Below are 24,728 nucleotides of genomic sequence, written 5' to 3' on the forward strand. Positions count from 1 at the left end.
CTTTGGGCTTAATTGTGATTGTAAGTCGAGGACTACCTGTAATATCAGTCAACCTAATAAAATTAATTCCTAGAGTTTGGAGGATATGTTGATTGAGGTGATCACTTTCTTTTTCTTTCTTTTTTTCTTTCTTTCTTTCTTTCTTTCTTTCCTCTTTTCTTTCTTTTTCTTTTTTTCTTTCCTTCCTTTCTCTTTTGTTTTCTTTTGCTTTTGCGCTTTGCATTTCCTGGCTTGTTACATTTTAAATTTTATTATTTTATTTTTATTTATTTTATTTATTTATTTTGTCCAATACACAATGAGGGTTTTAGTGGGTATATACACGTAGTAAAATACATGATGAAGGTTATAGGAGATACTCATAGTAAAATATAAGAAAGAATAGAAGAAGAGATATAGGAATAGAAGAAAGGTGTAGGAGATATAGGAGAGCAATAGGACAGGGGACAGAAGGCATTCTAGTGCACTTGTACTCGCCCCTTACTGACCTCTTAGGAATCTGGATAGGTCAACCGTAGATAATCTAAGGGTAAAGTGTTGGGGATTTGGGGATGACACTATGGAGTCCGGTAATGAGTTCCACGCTTCGACAACTCGGTTACTGAAGTCATATTTTTTACAGTCAAGTTTGGAGCGGTTAATATTAAGTTTAAATCTGTTGTGTGCTCTTGTGTTGTTGTGGTTGAAGCTGAAGTAGTCGCCGACAGGCAGGACGTTGCAGCATTTTAAGTTGGGGTTTCATTGATATCGGAAATCTAGTGACAACGTAATATAATGTAATGTAATGTAAATTGTGTTTTCCTGAATTGAGATAAAATGCAGGTAATATGTCTCAGTGCTTCTTTTAAAAAGCAGGGTGTGTGTGTGTGTGAATGTGGCAGCAAAGTTGTGGCCAAAATTTTTGATTTGGTATGCTGGTTTTCTGCAGGCAAAGTTGAACTGCGAGCTGCCATGGAACATCTAACATCAGTTGTGCATGACTTACAGGAATGAAACCACAAGGTCCATGGCTGCACAAACCTCTTTGACCACAAGTTGCATCTGCATCTCAGGAATGTGTCAGGAGCTACAATGGAGGTAAGTGGCTATAGCTGAAATAAGGAGGTTTTAATTTTTCCCTCTATTTTCCTCCCCGAAAACAAAGGTGCATCTTATACTCTGAAAAATACAGTAATGTGTAGCTGGTTGAAAAAAAACATACAGAATTTTGAGACTGAAGTGCCACCTGTTACAAATAATTTAAAGAGAAGTTTTAATGGAATTGCAAAAATGCAGTAGCCTTAGTTTTATTCAAATGCATTTTATTTTTTGCAACAACATGCCCAAGTTTTAAACATTTAACTCTGTGCTTAGATACAGGTTGGGTGTTTGTTTGTTTTTTAATTTAATTCTATTTCTCTCACAGTTTCGGTCCCACTCCTGAAAAATGGAATACATTTTGGAACATCAAAAACCACATCCAGGTTTTTTTTCCCCTCCAATTACTCTTTTAAAAAGATAGACGGAAAATTTAGCAAATAAAAGAGGCAGCGTTAGAATAAATCTTTGGAGGAACGGTTTACTGCAGAGCAAAGAGGTGTAAGCAACCTTAAACAGTTAAGAACAGGCAATACATATCTAGGATACATAAATATGAATGGCTAGTAATTATTCAAAATAAAAAGACAGGGACCTAAAAACCAAACGATGTTAAATAAATTAAAGCCCTACACAATATAGAAAGAAAGAAAAAAAATTAAGCAAAAGGAAATGTAGGAAATTGAACCAAAATACTGTTAACCGGTGGGGGGGAAATAAATAATTTTCCCAACACATTTCATTCGGAGTGTTTTGGATTTAAAATTGCTGATTATTCTGGCACAGAATCCCCCCCCCCTTTCTCTATTAACTAAAGCTTTGTACTTTTGTCGTCAAAACAATTTTTTATACAAAAATCTTGCTTAGAACAGAGAACCTGATATGGAATTTTTTTTTTAAAAAAAGTCAGCTCTAGACTCAGGCCAGGGGGAAAAAACATACATTTATCCCTTTCTTATTATTCTTTTAGGACAACAGTGTATATAAACAACATTGTGCTCATTTCCCACATCTGTTTCGGTTGCCTGACAAGATTTTGAGCAAAAAGACATTTTAAGGCTGAAAAAGGCAACCAAATGAAGCATTCTGGAAGGCAATTTAGTCAACAAGGGGGACTATGAATACACACTCGCACACACACACACACTCACTAACACACACACATTCTTGCAGATGGGGGGGGGGAGATAGGTGAATCATTTATATCAACTTGCATTTAATTGCCACCGGAACTGCCCAAGCAACTAAGTTTGAGCAGTGAAAAGTACCATGTGTAGAAATTGTGAGCTTCCTTCTCCTTTATTAATGTATTTGGTCCGTTTATCAGTCAACAACAACAACAACAAAAGATACTCATTTCAAGTTGTCAGAACCAGGCAAGTCCTACTATTAGCCCCAGTAATTCATTATTTCATTTTCCCGAAAAGGCAAAAGTTTGATCACAGTTTTGTTCAGAAAAAAAAGCCGGAAAGGTCCTCGTAAGAAAACGATGAATTTCTAAAATATACCCTTGTGTGGTCATCTTAAAAAAATCAACTATCAAAACATTTTCCCCAAAGGAAAAAATAAATTAGGGTAAATTTTTAAAAATGCAATACAGTGTTTTTTTTTTCTGTGTTTTTTTGTTTTCTAAATCTCCCCTTTCCCGGGATATTAAGCTGTCCTCAAGGAACCATTAGAAATTGTGTTTTTCCCAAAACTTGGTTCGTGTTTTTGAAGCCACAGTTCAGCGAGTTGCTGCGTAGAACCATATGTTGATGCTTTGGAGCCCAAGCACATTTTATATTGTTTTGGATCAAGGTTAGGGTCACAAAACACCGGATGATGTACATGGACAACGCCAACTTCTTGGCTCCTGAACGTCTTGAGACCAGCTTGAATCACCTTGTTGAACAAATCCACATCCTCAAGACCCCAGCCCTGAATAGAAACATCAAACCCCCCTGCCCGAATTAAATCCTCCTTGTAAATGCAAGCTATTCCAAAACCGTAGTTCCTCCAGAAACCAGTTTTCTGTGTAAAAGCGTAGTGATTCTCGCTCGGAACTTTCCCGCTGTAGACAATCTTTGGATCGTACTGGCTAAAGATGATTGGAAAATAAATCTGTTGCCCTATAATTGTGTTGGCTCTACACCGTTGGAGGAACTCTGCCGTAAAAACCAAGTCAACATCACAAAAGAAGAGCAGAGACCTATTGCTAAACTGAGACGATCCGACTTCGAGGGCCAGAGCTCGGGAAAAATCTCCAGAGACAGGTAAAATCTGCATGTCGGCCTTGGGGTACTTCATACGATACTCTCTCATCAGTTCCACCTGACGTGCCTTATCGGGATTCGCGTCGGAGTTGAACAGCAAGACCACCAACTTGACGTTCTGGTTAGGAATAAGGCAAGTCTTTTCAAAGTTAGCCATGAAGTGGACAAACATATCAAAGCGTCCCGAAAGAGGAATTAAGATGTTGATCTTTTGGTCTTTGGATTCCGTCTTCTCGGATTTGGACTTGCTCAGCTGGAACGGGACGAACATCTTAAGGGAATTGGAGAGAAAAGACAAGGACCCTGAATCCTGGTTGATTTTACCGGCTAGGTCTTTGGCATCCGTTTCGTCATGTTCCATAAACTGGACTTTGCTGAAGGTCTGCTGCAGGTAGGCATGTCGCCGAACGGGGACGGTCATTTTCTTACCCTTGTGTTTTTTGTACAAAAGGAGCAAGTCAAGGACGTACTCAGCCCCGTACATGGGACTCACTCTTCGATAGCCATACTGGATCTCCTTAAAGTCAATGATCCGCCCCCTGCTCTTAGCGTTGGCGTTGATCATCTCCATGACTTCCATCACAACATCGTCCAAGGCCTGGCGCTGGGAGGAGTCCATGCCTCGGCGAGGCGGCTGCCCGTCTACCATGGAGTACAGGTACCTCCCCGTCAGGAATTCCCACTCCAACACCTCCTCCCGCTGTTGGGGTTGGAATCGCATGAAGGAAGGCGCGATTCCCAGCTGAAGGTCTTCTCGGTGGACTTCAGTGTTGCTGTATTTGCTCATGAGGACGATCTCTCGGTGTAGCTGAATGGTCCGGTATCTCAGCTCCGCTATTTTACGACTCAGCATGTAGCTATGAAGCCGGTACTGGTAAGGTGGACTTTTGTTCGGATGCAAAGTGATGGCACGGTGGATCTTGCTGTTGTGGAGGTCCCGGATGTAGCCTTTTTTGTTCTGCTCGTAGTTTTCATAGAAGAGCTGCTGCATCTAGGGAAGAAGAGAAGGGAAGAGTATCATTACAGGGTCCGTCTGCCTCGCATGCGGCTTAGACAAACAGAAGGGCTTTGGGGGATAAACAGCTCTGTTAGACCTAAGTTTAGTTAAACCGCCAGCTTCCCTAAGGAATGAAGGGAGTTAAAAGTTTTAGACTGGGAGGGAAAGAAGGAAAATAAACAAAATCGAACATCCGCCATAAGGCTAGAAATCAAGCTGGTCTGTTCTAGCAATAGGAACAGTAGCTTCCCTTGAATGGCATAAAAGGTTTATTGTGATGTGAAATGATTTCTGATGCCAGAAAAAGAGGGGGGGGGAGATGGCAAGAGAGAGGGAGAGGGAGAGAGAAAGAGAGAGGGAGAGAGAGAAAGAAAGAGAGAGGTGGGAGAGAGGGAGAAAGAGAGAAAGGAGGGAGAGAGGGGGGTAGAGAAAGGGAGAGAGAGAGAGGGAGAGAGAAAGAGGAAGAGAAAAAAAGATGGAGAGAGAAGGAGAGAGAAAGGGAGAGGCAGAGAGAGAGGGAGAGGCAGAGAGAAAGGGAGGGAGAGAGGAGGAGGAAGGAAGGACAGAGAAAGGGGGATAATAGGGAGGGGGAAGGAAGGAAGGAAGGGCAGAACAAGCAAAACAAATCTTTACTGCATTTAGATATTTCAAGAAGATGGAGACAGAAAATTCAAATATGTTTGAACCCAAATATCCACCTACTACCGCCCCCACCCACCATCACCTTCTCATCAATGTGATCCATTTCTTCCCCCTTTGGTACAGTACACAAAACTATATCGGGAGCCTCCTAAAATATTGACTCTTTTTTAGCCAATTATTCTTTTCCTTCACTTAAAACGCACAAGCCGCCCTTTAAAACCAAATTTCCCCAAGGAGGCTTACAGCCTATTCAAATTGCACAATAAAAACCGAACAATAATTCAAACACCAACAAAGGCCAACACATCAAAACATGGAACTGATTCAAATGAGAAATAGAAGTGAGAGCCGCAGACTGAGGAATAATAAATTATTTCACTATAGCGTTGACGTTGAATTAAAAAGTAAGAAAGCCTGCCTGCTGTAGTAGTTAAGGTATCAGGCTAAAACTTGGGTACTGTGGGTTCTAGTCCAAACTTAGATGCCAATCTAGCTGGATGACATTGGCCCAGTCAATCTCATGGATGGGACCAGATTGGAGGAAACTTTTCTACAAGGGAAGATGGTTTTGTTTTGGTCACCACACTACAAAAAAGACATTGAAACTCTAGAGAAAGTGCAGAGGAAGGAGAGCAACCAAGATGATTAGGGGACTGGAGACCATAACATACGGACAATGGTTGCAGGACCTGGGTGTAGCTAGACTGGCGAAGAGAAGAACCAGGAGAGACATGATATCAGTGTTCCAATAATTGAGGGTCAGAGGAGAGGGTCAGGCTGTTTTCCAAAGCACCAGAATGCCAGATAAGGAATAACGGATGGAAACGGACCCAGGAGAGATTCAACGGATGGAAACGGACCCAGGAGAGATTCAACCTGGAGATAAGGAGGAACTTTCTGACAGCGAGATCAATCAACCAGTGGAACAGAAGTTGCCTGCGGAGGTTGTGAGAGCACCAACACGTGAGACTTTCAAGATGAGACTGGATGGTCAGTTGTCTGAACTGGTGAAGGGACTCCTGCTTGAGCAGAAGGTTGGACTAGATGACCTACAACAGTGGTGGTGAACCTACGGCACGGGTGCCACAAGTGGCACGTGGAGCCATATCTGCTGGCACGTGAGCTATTGCTCTAGCTCAGCTCCAACGTACATGTGTGTTCTGGCCAGCTGATTTTGGGAAGTTGGGAAACAGGCCGTTTCCGGCCTCCAGAGGCCCTTCGGGATGGTGGTGGTGAGGGAAGCTGTTTTCACCCTCCCCACGCATTGAATTATGGGTGCGGGCATTCGCACATGCATGATAGCACACACACACGCTCTTTTGGCACCTGAGAAAAAAAGGTTCGCCATCACTGACCGACAAGGTCCCTTCCAACTCTGGTAATATTGTATTGTACAAAGGCCGATCTCTCCCAGAATTAAGGAGAAACAGTCAACCTCTTTTCCAAAGCACTAGAAGGCAAGACAAGGGACAATGGGATGGAAATGGAAATTAAACAAGGCAAGAAGGAACTAAGAAGAGATTTCCTAATAGTGAGAACAATGAACCAGTGGAATTGCATGTCTTCAGAAGTTGTGGTTGATCCATCATGGGAGGCTTTTAAAAGAAGAGACTGGACAGCCGTTTGCCTGGAGAGGTATAGGGTTGTCCTTCTTGCACAGGGGGTTGGACCACAAGACCTCCAAGGTCCCATCCAACCTATTGTGCTCCAGCAGTTTTCCAAAGCACTAGCAGGCAAGACAAGGGACAATGGATGGAAACCAAACAAGGAGAGAAGGGGTTAGACTAGAAGACCTCCAAAGTCCCTTCCAACTCTGTTATTCTGAAATAGAGAGAACAATTAATCAATGGAACAGCTTGCCTCTAAATATTGTGTGTGCTCTATCGCTGAAGGTTCTTATTGCCATAAGAGCCACAGTGGCACAGTGGTTAGAGTGCAGTACCGCAGGCTACTTCTGCTGATCACCAGCTTCTAGCAGTTTGGCAGATTGAATCTCACCAGGCTCAAGCTTGACTCAGCCTTCCATCCTTCCGAGGTGCATAAAATGAGGACCCATATTGCTAGGGGAAATATGCCGACTCTGTAAACCGCTTAGAGAGCAGTTGTGAAGTGGTATATAAGTCTAAATGCTATTGCTATTTAAGAAGAGATTGACAGCTGTTTGTCTGGAATGGTATAGCTCTGTTATCTTGCTATTCCACAGCTCTGATTTTAATTTGAGCAGGGTGGAGAGGAAGAGAAATGGCTTGAGAAGGTCTCATGTACCAAAGCAAGCTTGAATTCCTGGACTCTTGGGTTCTATTGAATGACGTATCAGGTAACACTGATATCAGGAAACAGCAAAGGGGAAACACAGGTATCTTAAAGCCATGAATGATTGATGGATGGAGAGAAAATAAGGGGCTCAAATTCAGACAGCGGCCATCAATATTTAAGCTTAAAAAATTCCCAACACCTGCTAAAACTCAGTTGGCCTATTTTACCAAACAGGGAACGCTGATGTGCTAAATCTAATAGGAATTTGGACTGAAGGCCAGGATTGCGAGAAATAAGCTACAGCCATGGCACATCCTTAGTGGAACATGGCACCTAAAGAGTTGACATTAATAGTTTCCTCTGTGAAAAACAGCTTCTGTCTCCATTGCCAGGAGAGAGAACTGCTGCAGAAGGAGTCTCTCTCCCAGAAAGCACCATTTAAAAACATGTTGCTGGAGGGTTAATATCTGTTATTCTGGTAACATCATCATGAAGGCAGATTTTAATTTGAATAAGCTGCTAAGGCTTCCAATTGCCCATCAGTTCTCAACTTGAATCAATCCAATAACTGATACGTCAGCTGAGATGGAACACAAAATCGGAGGCAGGTAAAAGAAGCTTGTGCTATATTGGTTAAAAAGAAAGAGGATAGCTGAAAACAAGATACTTTATCATGTACCTCTTTCCTTTGGAACAATGGTGCCTTGGTACTCACCGGCTTTGAAACTCACCTAATCCTCAATTTACAACAACAATTGAGCCCACATTTTTTGTTATTAAGTAAGTAAAAGTAAGGTTCTACATTTAGGTAAGAAAAACAAAATGCACAAGAACAGTATATGTGGTACCTTGCTCAATAAGTAGTAACTGTGAGAAGGAGTGGACAATCATTTAAATATAAGCCAGCAGTGTGCGGCAGCTGCTAAAAAAGGCAACACAATTCTAGACTGCATTAACAGAGGGATAGAATCAAGATCACCTGAAGTGTTAATACAACTTTATAATGCTTTAGTAAGGCCACACTTGAAATACTGCACTCAGTTTTGGTCACCACAATGTAAAAAGGATGTTGAGACTCTAGAAAGAGTGCAGAGAAGAGTAACAAAGAGGATTAGGGGACTGGAGGCTAAAACATATGGAGAACGGTTGCAAGAATTGGGCATGGCTAATTTAATGAAAAGAAGGACCAGGGGAGACATGATAGCAGTCTTCCAGTATCTCAGGGATTGCCACCAAGAAGAGGGAGTCAACCTATTCTCCAAAACACCTGAGGGTAGAACAAGAAGCAATGGGTGGAAATTAAGCAAGGAGAGAAGTAACTTAGAACTAAGGAGAACTTTTCTGACTGTCAGAACAATTAATCAGTGGAACAGCTTGCCTCCAGAGATTGGGAATGCTCCAACAATGGAAGTTTTTAAAGAAGATGTTGAATAACCATTTGTCTGAAGTACTGTAGGGTTTCCTGCCTAAGCAGTGGGTTGGTATAGAAGATCTCCAAGGTCCCTTCCAACTCTGTTATTCTATTCTAAATGAATTTCGGTCCATTTTAGAATCTTTCTTGCCACAGTTGTTAAGTGAATCACTGCAGTTGCTAAATTCCTAACCTGGTTGTTAAGTGACTTTGGCTTCCCCACTGACTTTGCTGGTCAGAAGGTTGCAAAAGGGGATCCCATGACCTCAAGACATCAAAACCGTCATAAATACTAGTCAGTTGCCCGAACGTCTAAATTTTGATTATCTGACTGTAAGGATGCTGCAACAAAGTCATAAGACACTTTTTTTCAGTGGTGTCATAACTTTGAACTATCACTAAACAAATTGTTGTAAGTCAAGGGCTACCTGTTGTTTGGTACTCAATGCATTTATACATAAAAAATATTTGTCCCGATACTCATCATTTGTTTAATACTTGACATACAAACTAGAACTTGTGGGTGTTGGCTACAGTGATACCCACTGTCATCAGGGCACTTGGTATCATGTCCAGGAATTTACAAAATACATAATGAAACTGCAGCTTCCTGCAATAACCCCAGTGTAACTTCAAAAAACTGCAGTACTTGTGTTCTGTCGAGCTCTCTGGTAGAATCCTCCCAAAAATGCACAGATACAATTTCAGACACACACACGTTTGAAAATTCAAAACATTCTTCTACTACTGTACGCCACCCAGAGTCCACAAAGAGTTGGGCGGCTTATAAGTCTAATAAATTAAATTAAATTAAATTAAATTAAATTAAATTACATTAAATTAAATATTTAGCTGAATGTTCTATCGGGCTCTCTGATAGAATCCTCCCAAAAATGCACAGATACAATTTCAGACACACACACGTTTGAAAATTCAAAACAATGTTCTTTATACCAAAAATGCAAATAAACTAAGCACTCTTTTTGTATAGCAAAGAGCACTTGTCTCCAAACAAACTGGTAATTTGTACAAGTCCCTTATCAGTTTTGTGATACTTAGCTTGCAGCTGTGAGGCAATTCACAGTCCTTCTTCCTTCACAAAGTGAAACACACTTTGCTCTGGGTTAGTTTCAAAGCGGGGAAAAATCAGCACACAAAGATCAAAGTCAGCAAAGCAGTCATGAAACACAACGATCAGATAATCCTGCACAACGGCCAAACCCACAGGCTGCTATTTATAGCAGCCTCACTAATTACCACAGCCCCACCCAACCACAGGTGGCCTCATTTTCTTTGATAATAATCTCTCAGTTGTTGTTGCCTATGCATCGCTCTCCGCATGGGTGGCTGTATCATTAACTCTTGTTCTGAATCCAAGGAGGAGCTAGATAATTGATCTCCTTCTGAGCTGTCTGCCACACTCTCCTCCTCCCTGTCACTCATGTCTTCTTGGTCAGAGGAGCCTTCATCAGCAGATTCCACCGGGGGGGGGGGGCAAAACAGGCCGGCAGCATGTGGATGTCTCCCCCACATCCACAGTCCTTGGGGCAGGAGCAGGGCCAGAGCTAACCACAACAACTCGGAACATCATATATTTTAAGAAGATGCTTGGTTGATACCTAAGATGCTGACAAGCACCCTGTAACAACCATCAGCCCCAGTCAATGGTATCTATGACACATCTTTAAATGTTCAGTTGATTCAGTTTCAAATTTAATGGAAATGATAATGATAAATAATGATGAGGATGATGATGATAAATTTCCAGTTGATGCTACTCCTTAAACGGAAGAATTTATATACAGGAAGCACCAGTTGATAGTTGATTCAGCTTTTTAGGGATTCCTGGTACCTCCCAAAACCAATTAGTGATGAGAATTGTGGGACCACTGTATTCCTATTTACTAATCAGTTCCCAAAATAGCCCAAAGTTGGTGTGAGTGTGTTTTTTTAAAGTTATCTCAATTCCATGGATCCCATAAGCTTTGTTCTTATTCAGGTTAGACTATTAAAGTAATAGATGATGTTCCATTTGGAATAGCTTGGGAAATGTCTAACTTATGAATGGACTTCAGCTTCTAGACTGCCTGACTCCTGGATGAATAGACACATTTCAGTAATGGAATCGAAGAACAGTAATGGAATAGTTTTTAAAAGAGGTTTTTTAAGAGAAAAGATCAGCAAGAAAAAGCTCTTTTCAGTCAAACATCCTGGATACTTTTTACATTATCAATCACCCAGGAAAGATAAAACTTCATACAATTGAAGAAAAACATTAAGATTAAAAATGTTTTGTTAAAAACGAATGGGGCTTGCCAATTATATTTTATTCTCTTTGCTAATATGAAGATGAAATAGAAGTTAATGGATCTGATAACTGACTTCTTCCTTAACACCAAATAATAAGGAAATAAACTAACAAGGTGATTAATCCCGATTAAACGCTGGCCATTTCTTAAAATGACCAACTGTTGCTCTCTATGATATGAAATTTCCCAAAATTTCCCCCTGTGATGACATCATAGACACCCCCTGCAGGATCTGGGGAATCACAAGTTGAAAAACGCTGCCTTAGATTTATAGCCAAATGGAAATAATGATGTGCCTATAGCAGTGATTTTCAACCTTTTTTGAGCCGCGGCACATTTTTTTACATTTACAAAACCATGGGGCACATTGGGTGGGTGGGGGGCCTAAAAAAGGTTTGGACAAAAAAATTATCTCTTCCTCCCTTTCGCTCTATTTCTCTCTCCCTCCATCCCTTTCTCTCTTCCTTCCTCTTTTTTGCTCTCTTTCACTCTCCCTCCTTACCTCCCTCTCTTTCTCTCTTTCTTTCTTTCTCTCTCTTGCTCTCTCTCTTGCTCTCTCTCTTTCTTTCTCTCTCTTGTTCTCTTTTTCTTTCTCTCTCTTTCTTTCTCTCTCTTGTTTTCTTTCTCTCTCTCTTGCTTTTTCTCTCTCTCTCTCTTTCTTTCTCTCTCTGAGCTTCGCGGCACACCTGACCATGTCTCACGGCACACTAGTGTGCCACGGCACACTGGTTGAAAAACACTGGCCTATAGCCACAAACTATAAACAGAAGATAGGAGGAAAAATTAGATTACATACAGCTGTCCCTACTTCTTTTTTCCTGGAAGAGATCAGCTGGAAGGTAGGTCAAGGAATAAGCAGGAGAGAGATTCATAGGTACCACTCAATGAGGCATTCGGATGGCATTGGTCACTCTCCAAAATGTACATTTAACCACAACATATAAATGCTAATGAAATTGCTACACACGTGCAACCTGCCTGGAAATCTCAAGTACTATAATTACATTAGGGAAAACAGTACAATACCTGCTTTCTTTAATAAATAAACCTATACTTTTCAGGAAGGTTGGAGGATCTTATGGGGAGGGAGAGAAGGAATAAAGGCAGTTTCTGAACTTCACGAAACCCATAATTAAGCTTAGAATATCCATGCCTATAAATGCTCAGGCAAAACTTCACAGTGCTGTCTTCTACTGGCCTTCCTTCTTTCGGTTTTGGAATTTAGACTATTCCAAAGCAGGAAACGAATTGTATTTTAATAAGATTCCATAAGATCTTCTGCACTCAATTTATTTAGTCTTGGTTACAGTAAACTGAAATGTGAGCGACTGAGTAATCCATAAAACTAGCTACCTGTTGGGTTGAAGAGAGGGTGGAGACCCTCGATATGCCTAAAAATAAAGATAGTTATAAAGAATAGCAGAGTTGGATTTCTATGCCGCCCTTCTTGAGATGATTCAGGGTAGTACAGTGGTACCTCATCTTACGAACGCCTCTTCTAACGAACTTTTCAAGATATGAACCCGGTGTTTAAGATTTTTTTGCCTCTTCTTCCGAACTATTTTCACCTTACGAACCCAAGCAGCTGCTGCTGGGATGAAGGGGTTTCTTTTTTCCCCCTTTTTTGAAGGAAGAAAAGGGAGGGGCTGCTTGGAGTAGGAAAATTTTGCCGAGAACAAGGTGCTTGCAAAGGAACTGAAAGGGTGTCTTTTTAAGAAAGAAAAGAGAGGGGCGCCCCCCCTTGCCTTTCTTCCTTCCCACTCACCCTTTAGCCTAGCCTTGCTTCTTCCACCCACACCCTTTAGCTGCTCCTCCCTGCCCTCTGTTCGCCTCCCTTCTAAAGTTTGGGATTTTCCTGAAGGATTTGCACGCATTATTTGCTTTTACATTGATTCCTATGGGAAACATTGTTTCATCTTACAAACTTTTCACCTTACGAACCTCCTCCTGGAACCAATTAAGTTCGTATGATGAGGTACCACTGTATGTCCAATCACACTTGGCCAATAAAGAATCCTATTCTATTCTATTCTATTTCATTCCATCCCATCCTATCCACTAGCTAATGTTTGCCCTTGCTTTCATTAGCGAGAGATGACATAATTAGAATCATTTTTATCCGAGCACAAGCTGGATTTTGAAATGGAAAGCATGATCTTCCGAAAGGCAAGCAAAGGAGCGCCAGTCCAAAACAAAGTCCTGGTTGTTGTTGCCTCTACAGAATTGGCCAGAGGTTCTATCAGGAAATTAAGAGAAGATGACACTCGTTGATTACACAACTGAATTCTGAGAAGTCATTGATGGATAGGACTCCGTATTAAGACATGCAGGATTACGGTTACAGTCGCCTTAGAAAAAAAAAGTCTTCTTTTAATGAACCTCAGCTGTCAACCGCTGAACGAGATCACCCGGGAGATGTCCACTGGTGACCTTTCAAAAGCTGCCTTCTGGTTATCATCTGGCAGTTTGGAAGATTTGGGGGGCCGATTTAAAAATATAATAAAAAATATCCTGGCAAAGGCATTGGTTGCTTGATAGATCAAGTCTGAGAAGACAAACCTCCAAGACGAATAGACAAACAGGTGCCATCCAGATGTTTGGGGCTAAATGTCTTGCTGAGGCTGATGGGAGTTGACGTTCTAATGTAATGCTACTTTGTATTGGTAGGGTAGTACTGAAGAAAGCCACCCATCAACAGAACAATTTTTGCAACCCAGGAAAACTAAGAAAAAAGGGAGCAATAAATGCAGCATTTGCTATATTCTGGGAGACGTTCTATCTCCTCGAACTTCTAACATACTGAAAGTATTCCTGCCGGTAAAAAAGAGAAAAAAAAAGAAAAGGAACCCACTGACACAAATCTTTAAATCTCACTACATTCAGATGCTTTGAAATAAGAATCCGGAGTTACAGCCTGAGATTCTACAAACCCGCTGGATGTTGACACAGGATAAGTGGAGTGAAATTTATTTTTTCTTTTGACTTTAAAATGTATATATGAGTTTATGCTATTAATATAACTCAAGGAATGGGCAAAGGAGCCATGCATATATAGAAAGCAACTTCCCAGCCACCAGAGTCACCTTGAATTGTGACAAATTTGATAGATAGATGATAGAGATAGATACGATACTGTAGAAAGAAAGATAGATAGATGGATAGATAGATAGATAGATAGATAGATAGATAGATAGATAGATAGATAGAGATAGACAGACAGACAGACAGACAATAGATAGATAATAGATGAATGAATGATAGATAGATAGATATAGATGAATGATAGGTAGATAGAATATAGATGAAAGATAGATAGACAGACAGACACGTACAGACAGACAGATAGATAATAGAGATGATGTAGATGATTAGATGATAGATAGCTGGATAGCTAGCTAGCTGACATCTAGATAGCTAGATATATAGATGATAAATAGATGATTACATGAGATATGATATTTAATGAATGAATGGAGAGACAGAGAGAGAGAGAGAGAGAGAGAGAGAGATCCTATTCAGCCATCACTCTGAAACAGTAATCTAGTATATTTAAAATTGTACGAATTAGGAACTCATTTAAATTTTTTCAAGAAGAACTGTGCTCACTAAGTCCAAAAATTTGTTTTAATCATTGTTCCAGTTAATATTCTGTTTGCATTGTAGCTAAACAGATGCCCATTGAAAACTACAGACAGGATGTGATTGCAACAGCATGCTCCTCTTAGCGACTCATGATTTGTAAACTTCCAAACTAAACTCTAAACTACATTAAGAAGAATTACACCAAAATTGAAGGGACTTTAAAACAAAACCCCCCAAAAGAGCAAGCATGCCAGAACTTCAGGAGACAACCTGTGACCTCTGGGCTCATGAATTCAGATATTTCCTTAGAATTTAAATAGAAAAACAGGAAACACCCCCCTACCCCCCACCCCCACCCCCCAAAAAAGCAATGAGGAGGTTTTTTGCGTTTCGTCTTACGAACGTTTCGTCTTACGAACCTCCCCCTGGAACCAATTAGGTTCGTAAGATGAGGTATTACTGTACATAGATAAAATAATACTATAAGCCTTTTTTTCCTTCTCAACCTAAAAAAATGATGGTGTGTTTCAGGTATCGACTCTCTTTCTCACATACATATATATCAGTGATGGCGAACCTATGGCGCATGTGCCCCAGGTGGCACACGGAAGCCATATCTGATGGCACGTGAGCCGTTGCCCTAGCTCAGCTCCAACGTGCATGTGTGTGCTGGCCAGCTGATTTTTGGCTGGCACAGAGGCTGTGGAAGGGTGTTTTTGGCTCCCAGAGAGCCTCTGGGAGATGGGGGAGGGTGTTTTTACCCTCCCCCAGTTCCGGGAAAGCCTTTGGAGGTTGGAGCAGGCGAAACACGAGCCTCCTGGGCACATCAAAAGTTGGGAGACAGGCCATTTCCAGCCTCTGAAAGGCCTCCAAGGGGTGGGGGAAGCTGTTTTCACCCTCCCCAGGTATTGAATTATGGGTGTGGGCATTTGCACATGCGCAAATGTGCACATGCATGCTCTTTCGGTGCTCAAGGAAAAGATTCACCATCACTGATCTATACCATTTTTTTGGACACATTCATTCAAGCAAAAAAAAAAAAGGGGGGGGGAGGTAGATGAACATATCATTCTTTACTCATGTGCTTTGCACATTTGATTTATATCCCTTCACTCCTGATGTTTTCCCCCTCTACCTAAGACCACACTTTTTTTCCCCAAGTGTGCATTTAAAAACGTACACAATCATTAGGAAACTGAATTTAAGGGCTTAAGAAGCATTAACAAAAATGGGAAGGAATAGGAGTTTCCAGTGCTCTAGTTGTGCGGTTTTAAAACAGGCTCCATTCTAGGAACTTTTCCCAGATGGAGTCATCTGCCAGACACCCCAGCATGAGGCACAAAGTGCTGGCAACTTTCTGGTGTGCAGACTCAATTGGTTGCAATGACCTGGGAGGCCATGCTCCCTCCACACCACCGATCTGAATTCATGATGCAGAACAACAGTTTGGGGGGGAAATTACACAACCCAAACAGGTCATAGGGATTTGCAGTTGCATCTCCAAACTTGCAAATGTAGACCTTCCTTTTTTTATATATTCATGGCTTGGGGGGAATAGGAAAAAAAAAAAGAAGGGAGTGTCCTTAGACTGTCTAACTAATTTTTCCATCTTATAAATGATAAGCCCAGGAAAGTTAGCACGTGCATTCCTACGGTGGAAAAGGTTAAACTATCAAATTAAGAAGATGGAGAGGCGGTGTGGCGGCTCAGTTCTTAAAAGATGCTGAGCTTCTCAGTCGGAAAGCTGACAATTTGAGACTCAAGCACCACACGGCGGGCGAGTTCCCGTCACTTGCCCCAGCTCCTGCCCAACTAGCGGTTCAAAACTATGTGAATGCAAGTAGATTAATAGGTACCATGCTGGCAGGAAGCAATGGTGAGCAGCAGTCGGTGCGCACCGGTGCGTGGCTCCAGTAGGAAATACTGGATGCGAGTGCAGCTGCACACTTCCGCCATGCCCCTGTGTAAGATTTAGCTTCTGCACAACAAGTGAAATCTCACGCAAAGGCACATCCAAGAGCAAGATTTTGGCTATTTTTGCTGATTTTTTTGCTTCTGCAAATGCGTGGAAGCAGCCAAAATCTTGCTCTTGCGCGCATCCTTGCGCAAGATTTGGCTTGTGCACATGTGCAGAAGCCAAATCTCGCATCGACGGGCATGTGCACACCCACAACGGCCTCCAAGGCTGCTCCAGCAGCAGGTAAGTTGAGCGGCCCATCACTGGCAAGTCTTCGGAGAGGGGCGGCATACAAGTCTAATAAATTATTATTATTATTATTATGTCAATACAACACAGCAATGTGGATTTCGTATTTCATCACCAGTTGGGCGCTTCCCAAGCACCTAGGACTGCGTGATGTAGCGGCGAATTATGTTTGCCGATCCCAGTAAAGCGGCCTTTTGCAATTGACAGATGGAGATTTTGTCAATTCTGATGGTTTTCAAATGTCTGCTGAGATCCTTTGGCACTGCGCCCAGCGTGCCAAGTACCACCGGGACCAGTTTCATTGGCTTATGCCAGAGTCGTTGCAGCTCGATTTTTAGATCTTCATATTTCAGTAATTTCTCTAGCTGCTTCTCCTCAACTCTGTTGTCCCCCGGGATGATGATGATGATGATGATGATGATGATGATGCTGATGATGATGATGATGATGATGATGATGATTATTATTATTATTATTGTAACAGCGAATATCATGTGATATTATTACATAGTGCATATCATGCCTATATCCTTGCTTTATTTGCCTGCTTGAATAAGTTCACAGTTGGGGATCTGAAAGACATTCTTGTCAGATTTCGCTCATGACAAGCAACTGGCTTCTGCCAAGACCAAATTGTGTGAGCAACAAATTGAAGCTGAAAGGAGTATCTAAATCACACACAACTGGTTTTGGTTAGTAGTTAAAGGCGATCCTCATTTTTTAAAGAGAGAGAGAGAGAGAGGGAGATGAAAATATAAAAAAGCAAATAGAGAGAAACTCTCAGTTTTACTGTATTATGTTTTTTAAAGGATACTTTGGTTACAGTCTTACAAGAAGAAACAATAGTGTTAGGTTCAGATCCAGATTCAAGAAGGCTTCCAATAAGCACAGATGTTTTAACTTACAACATGTAGAATTACTCTCCTTGTATTTACATGCTTACCACCACCAAGAGGCCCAACGACTTTGGAGATATTGTAGATCGTTCTTCCCTCCCACCCACGATGAAGGTTCATTCTTCAAGGCAGGGGTGGGCTCCACTTAGCTTCGCCACCGGTTTGCATCGTGACATTTATCATGCATGCGCACATCCCCACATGAATTTTCACTTCCGCACATGCTCCATAGCGGGATACAGCCCGAAACACAGCTGAGGAGCTGATCAGCTGTGCTTCGGGTGAAGAAATAAAGGTGAGTATTAGCCTGGCGGGGCGGGCAGGAGGGCTCTTTTTGAAGAAGAGAAAGAAGAGAAGCCATCCAAAGACATAAAATTCCACTGAAAATCCCCCCCCCGAAAAAGATGGCGGCACTCACAGACCAGCATTGCCCAAACTGGATCCGTGATGTCAGGTTGACATCACTAGCAGGTCACTAACGGTTCTGGCGATCTGGCCCAAACCGGAAGGAACCCATCCCTGCTTCAAGGAGAACGACAAATGATAAGGCTATTCTTCCTCCGCTCGCCAGCTACATTATTTGCTTCCTTGAGAAAAGTGGTACACAATACAAGTAGTTCTGCAGCACGAATCCCAGCGACCAGTTAGGTCCCACAGAGTGGGTCTTCTCCGGGTCCCATCAACTAAACAATGCTGCTTGGCGGGACCCAGGGGAAGAGCCTTCTCTGTGGCGGCCCCGGCCCTCTGGAACCAACTCCCCCCAGAGATTAGAATTGCCCCCACCCTCCTTGCCTTTCGTAAGCTACTTAAAACCCACCTCTGCCGTCAGGCATGGGGGAACTGAGATACTCTTTCCCCCTAGGCCATTACAATTTTATGCATGGTATGTCTGAATGTATGTTTGGTTTTTACTTTAATGGGTTTTTAATTGTTTTTACTATTGGATTATTGTGTATTCTGTTCTATTATTGTTGTTAGCCGCCCCGCGTCTCCGGAGAGGGGCGGCATACAAATCCAATAAATCAAATCAAATCAATCAGTTGTCGCAACTGAGCCCAAAATTCCTGTTGCTGAGCGAAATACTTGTTACATGACTTTTGCCCCAGTTTTTCAACCTTTCTTGCCAGAATAAACCCCTGTGGTTGTTTAAGTTAATAACGTAGTTTGTTAAGTGAAATCTGTCTTCCCCGTTGACTTTGCTTGTCAGAAGATAGAAGAGCGATCACATGACCCTGGGGCACTTCAATCGCCATAAATGTGGGTTGGTATTGAAAAACGTCGGAATTTTGATCTTGTGTGGAGATGCTGCAATGGTCATGTGTGTGAAAAACGGTCACAAGTTGCTTTTCAGTGTCCTTGTAACTCTGAGTCCTCGGAGAGATGCAGCATATAAATCTAATAAACAAACAAACAAACTTCATCTGTAGTCTGGTCAGCTTCAGCACAATATTTTATCCCCTGATTAGGGCTTTAAAAAATCCTTATTCAGAGGGAGTAACAATGAAAGAGCTTGCAAGCTGGTAAGAGGTGGGGAAATCATTAGCACTTGGTTGGGGCTGGAAAGAAACATTCGGAGCAAGTAGAGCAATAAAAAACCCTAGAAAGACTGGGCTTGGAAAGCATTCTTCACAAAGAGTAACAATGAAAGAGCTTGCAAGGGGAACATCATTAGCACCTGGTTAGGGCTGGAAAGAAACATTCAGAGCAAGTAGAGTAATAAAACAACTCTAGAAAGACTGGGCTTGGAAAACATTCTTCACAAAGAGTAACAATGAAAGAACCTGCAAGGTAAGAGCTGGGTAGATCATTAGCACCTAGTTAGGGCTGGGGGGAAAAAGCTTCGGAAAAGCTACATTCAGAGTATAAGACGCACCTGAAGTTTCAGCCTCTTTTAGGGAGGAAAAAGATGCATGTTAAATTCCGAAAAATACGGCAATTCTTACTATTCAAAAAGTGAACTCCTACTCACGCGGAGGAAGCCTAAAAGGCCATTAACTTGGTTTAAGCAAGATTCCAAACACCCCCATTAAGAGATGAGTTCCTCCCAGTACAGACCAGTTTGATAGAACCAGTAGCAAACCGCTGGTGATGCCACGATGATGTCATGGAACTGGTTTGGTCGGCACCGCCATCTTTTTTTGTGATTTTGGGGAAAAAAATTTCCTGTGCCTTTTTCCTCCTGCATATGTGCAGAGGCCAAGTTTCTGGCACTGCACATGCCATTGTTTTTGGCTTTCTTTTGGGGGGGGATTTTCAGATTTTTGGTGCGGGAGGGAGCGAAGCAGCAGCGAGGTAAGTTAGAACCCACTCCTGCTCCCATTACAAATCAAATTGCCCCCCTGTGTGGCTTGGGCCCCATGTTGGGAATCACTGGTCCAAGCCCAACTCTTTTAAATTCTATTAAGTTTTATTCAGTGCCAATTGAGTGGTTAGCTGACTAGATTCTTGTGCACAGGCACGGGCAATAAATCAGCTTTAATTGGAGCTAAAAGTGTGGTTCTGATTGTTCAAACCTGACACTACACACATAAATAACGCGGCTACAAGACTTCAAACATCTTGCCCAAGAAGATGAATAATACAACCGAACAATTAAAATGCCGACATGAAAAGAAAAGGATTACCAGCCTACAGCAGAAGGATGACGCTTTCGTAGGCCTCCTGCATAGCCATGCTAAGCTACTCTTTCCATGTGTTCTAAAAGGATAGTATCTTAGGCTTCAGCTGTTAGTAGGTTTTGGAAAAAGTCATTGTAAGTGATGTAAGAAAAGCATTATAGGCCATTGATGGTGAACTTTTTCAACACCGAGTGCCCAAATCAGAACATGCGTGCATGTATGCGCATGTATGCACAGTAGAGCGCCGGAAACACGAAAACCAGCTGGCTTGCGTGTGCATTCCTGTTTTTTGGGCCATTTTCAGGCCGTTGGGGGGGGGGGACATTTGTTCATAAGCAAAGAGTTTGTTAGCATTTCACACTGGGCTTATAACCAATGTTAGAATCCTAAACTTAGAAAAACAGAGTATATGCAGCACTGGTGGTGGTTCAGCCAATAACACAGGCTAATACAGTAAGAGTATATTATTTATAATGTTTACAATAGATTAATCAGTAAACAATCAGCTACATACATATCCAAGTCAAGCAATCATATACAGTTCTATATATACAGCAGCTAATCATTAATAACACACAGTTCTACATAATATCATAATGAGAGCATATGCACCAAGACAAATTCCTTGTGTATCCAATCACACTTGGCCAATAAAGAAACATATTCTATTCTGTTGCATAGACCAATATTTAGCACACAGCAATATATAGTACACAGTACATAGCACACAGCAATAGCAATAGCAAGACTAACTACAATAGCCCCCAACAACAGGCCAGAGCAACATATCTCTCTCCCTTTGGCTAATTGGAGCCCTAGCCCTTAACGCAACATTACACTAATTCCTCCAAAAATACATTGCTGGTTAGTTCATATATTGACAAACCCAACCGGTGAAGTACGTAGTACTGACAGAGCTACAGGATGCAAATAAATTAATGAATGATATGAGGCCGAGTGGTATGCTGTAAGACAGGGGTCCCCAACAGTGTTCCCTCTAATTGTTTTGGGGGGTGGGCGGAAAAGTATAGTGTCTGAGCGACAGTCCCTTCGGGACTGGGCGGCACAGAAATAATAAATAAATGAATGAATGAATGAATAAATAAATAAATAAATAAATGCATGCATGAATGCATAAACAAACAAACAAACAAACAAACAAAAAACCCACCCTGTTTTGCCTCAGAGAATTTCAAAATAAAATACTGTACTGTGTGTCTATAACCGTGAGCTCATAATAGGGCAACTCTATCAATATCAAAATGCCACTTAAATAGTTGAGCTAGTTTCAAACTAGATTTTGATTGTCTTTCTCTCTTCCTTACTCTCATTCTTTTTCTTTCTCTTTTCCTTCCTCTCTTTTTTCTACCTGTTTCTCTCTCTTCCTCTCTTCCTCTCTCTCTCCTTCCCTCTCAGCTTCTGGGCAGGTTTGGAAAACTCTGAGTTGATTATGGTTTTTAAGTGAGCGATTGTTCACTGCTCAGCTTAGAGGGAACTATGGTCCCCAACCTTGGCAACTTTAAGACATGTGGACTTTAATTCCCAGAATTCTCTGGCTGGAGAATTCTGGGAATTGAAGTCCACATGTCTTAAAGTTGCCAAGTTTGAAGACCTCTGCTGTAAGGGATATAGCAAGTGATTTTGGGGAATGGGGACAAAGATCCCCAAATATTTTCCTCCCACTGTCTTGTACTGGAAAACATGTGTTTTGAAAGTCAGCGGAAGAAAACCAGCTTTTGAAGGCAAATTCTGCAGCAAGGCAAGCTCAGGGTCACTTGATTCCCAAGGCAATTCCAAACCAGCTGTGAAATGGAGAAACTGAACAGGCTGCAGTTTTAAGTCTTCCATTTTACACTATTATGCAATGAACCCATTAAGTAAGCATCCATCTCGTCCAATAAATAAGCAGCTGAGTGTCTGCATTTGCCTTCAGTTGAAACCTAATTAGCCTCTGCTGAACTAAAACAGAATTTGCATTTCTATACTTTGCAGATTTAAAATAAAACAGGAAAACCCATAATAGCAACACAGAGTTGTGTGTTAATTTCGGAAGCCTTTGTCCTCAGCTCCAGGCTATGTGACTGGTTTTTACAGAGAAACATATGTGAAAGGAGTAATCTTTAATAAGATTGGGGGGAAAAGGGAAGATTTAGAAAGCAGTAGAAAGAGCTCATTAGCTTTACTGTATATACAAAAACTTTTTTTAAAAGAGAAATTCACTGATAACTATTAATGCAATGCTAGCATGTTATCCATACCAATTAATAATGCATCAACATAATTCTGGCATTATCTACAATTCTTATATTTTAGCAATAACAAAGTGACATTCATTACAGGACCTGACTTTAGGTTGTTTTAATTTCAGCTTTAAGAAACTTTGTTAACTTGCACAATTTCCATCGTGCATGGACAGTATCCAAGAATTTGCCAGCACACTATCACGTTTAATAAAACTGAAAAGGAACATTATTAATATGCAAGGGAGTTATTCTATTAGCCATATTTATTTTCAAATTAATTTGAATCCAATTTAATTTTCACTCTTGCCTTATCCATTTCTTTCCCTTAGCTACACCTATTTGGGGTCCCTGGCGTAACATTAGCAACGCACCACTACAGGACTCCATCTAAATCGCCAAGGTGATACAGATATAGATATAACCCAAACCTTGGACATAAGGTGGCGTCAAGTTGGCCACCTTTAAGACAGTCACATGACCTTAATTAGTACTTTTCCATTGAATTAATATTTTTTGTCAATACAGTGTTCCCTCGATTTTCGCGGGGGATGCGTTCCGAGACCGCCTGCGAAAGTTGAATTTCCGCGAAGTAGAGATGCGGAAGTAAATACACTATTTTTGGCTATGAAAAGTATCACAAGCCATCCCTTAACACTTTAAACCCCTAAATTTCAATTTCCCATTCCCCTAGCAACCATTTAGATTATTACTCACCATGTTTCTTTATTAAAGTTTATTAAAAAAATATTTATTAAAGGTGGACGAAAGTTTGGTGATGACATATGACGTCATCAGGTGGGAAAAACCATGTTATAGGGGGAAAAACAGCAAAGTATTTTTTAATTAATATTTTTGAAAAACCATGGTACAGTAGAACCCCGACTTACGAGACTAATTGGTTCCGGAAGGAGGCTCGTAAGTCGGAAGGCTCGTATGACGAGACATTGTTTCCCATAGGAAACAATGTAAAGTCAATTAATCCGTGCAACAACAAAAAAAAAACCGCTGCCGCCGAACGCGGAAGTTAGCGTTCAGAGACAGCTGCGAAGCGGCGCGCGTGTTTTAAAACGTGGCAGCCGGCCTGGGGGGCTTGCCAGCACCCCCCCCGAGCCCCCCAGGCCGGCTGCAACCTTTTAAAACATGCGGGATACGAGCGCCAAGGAGCTGTCTCCTGAAGCCGAAAGCGGAAGTTAGCGTTCGGCTTCAGGAGACAGCTCCTTGGCGCTCGTATCCCGAATGTGAGCTCGGGAGGCGAACAAAAATGTCGCTCCCCTCCCAGCTCTTATCTCGAGTAGCTCGTAAGTAGAGCTGCTCATATGTCGAGGTTCCACTGTATAGACTTTTCGCGAAGTTTGAACCCGCGAAAATCGAGGGAACACTGTATCATTTTTAAAGGAGAGGTTCTCCTGTGCCCTGTGCAGGCGTTTCATAATCGCGTCTTTCTGAACTGTATCGTCACATGATGTGCAACAGTTAGGCGCAGCATCTCTGAATACAGAGATTAACAGATAAGGGTATATATATTTTTAATTTTTCTCCACCTTAAGATAAAACATATGTAAATAACAAAACACAATACCAATATCCGACCAGATACATATGCCAAATTTTCACATCATTAATGTGCTTTAAGGAGTTTCTATATTTTCTGCCTTCCCCCTCCCCTCCCATAACTCCATCTCTCCAACATTATATGTACAGTAGTACTAAACTTTTTAAAACAAAGAAAGAAAAAGAGACAAAACCCCCCAATATATCCTCAATATCTATAAATCCCATATTCATCATTATTTATGGAGAAAGGGAAAGAGAAAAAGGGGGGGGGAAATCCCCTTCCACATCCCCTTCATGGCACCTTCTGCTGCACGAATCCCAGCGACCAGTTAGGTCCCACAGAGTGGATCTTCTCCGGGTCCCGTCAACTAAGCAATGTCGCCTGGCGGGACCCAGGGGAAGAGCCTTCTCTGTGGCGGCCCCGGCCCTCTGGAACCAACTCCCCCCAGAGATCAGAATTGCCCCCACCCTCCTCGCCTTTCATAAACAACTTAAAACCCACCTCTGCCGCCAGGCATGGGGGAATTGAGATCCTCTTTCCCCCTAGGCCTTTACAATTCTATGCATGGTATGTACGTATGTATGTTTGGTTTTTATATTAATGGGTTTTTAATCATTTCTAATACCAAATTACTATTGTCCACTGTTTTATTGTCGCTGTTAGCTGCCCCAAGTCTCCGGA

At 41.7% G+C, this 24,728-nt stretch overlaps 1 protein-coding gene across 1 annotated transcript in view; it reads right to left on the reverse strand.

The window, feature by feature from the left end:
• Nucleotides 1-1,284: 1,284 nt before the first annotated feature.
• The window catches only part of CHSY1 (chondroitin sulfate synthase 1), a 147,808-nt gene continuing 124,364 nt past the window's right edge, over nt 1,285-24,728 (reverse strand). The window contains exon 3 of the mRNA XM_070761982.1: nt 1,285-4,323. Coding sequence (XP_070618083.1) covers nt 2,731-4,323 — 1,593 coding nt within the window. The 3' untranslated portion in view covers nt 1,285-2,730. The remainder of the gene's footprint in view (nt 4,324-24,728) is intronic.

This window comes from Erythrolamprus reginae, chromosome 10 (assembly GCF_031021105.1).
Source record: "Erythrolamprus reginae isolate rEryReg1 chromosome 10, rEryReg1.hap1, whole genome shotgun sequence".
In the NCBI taxonomy this organism is placed as follows: Eukaryota; Metazoa; Chordata; class Lepidosauria; order Squamata; family Dipsadidae; genus Erythrolamprus; species Erythrolamprus reginae.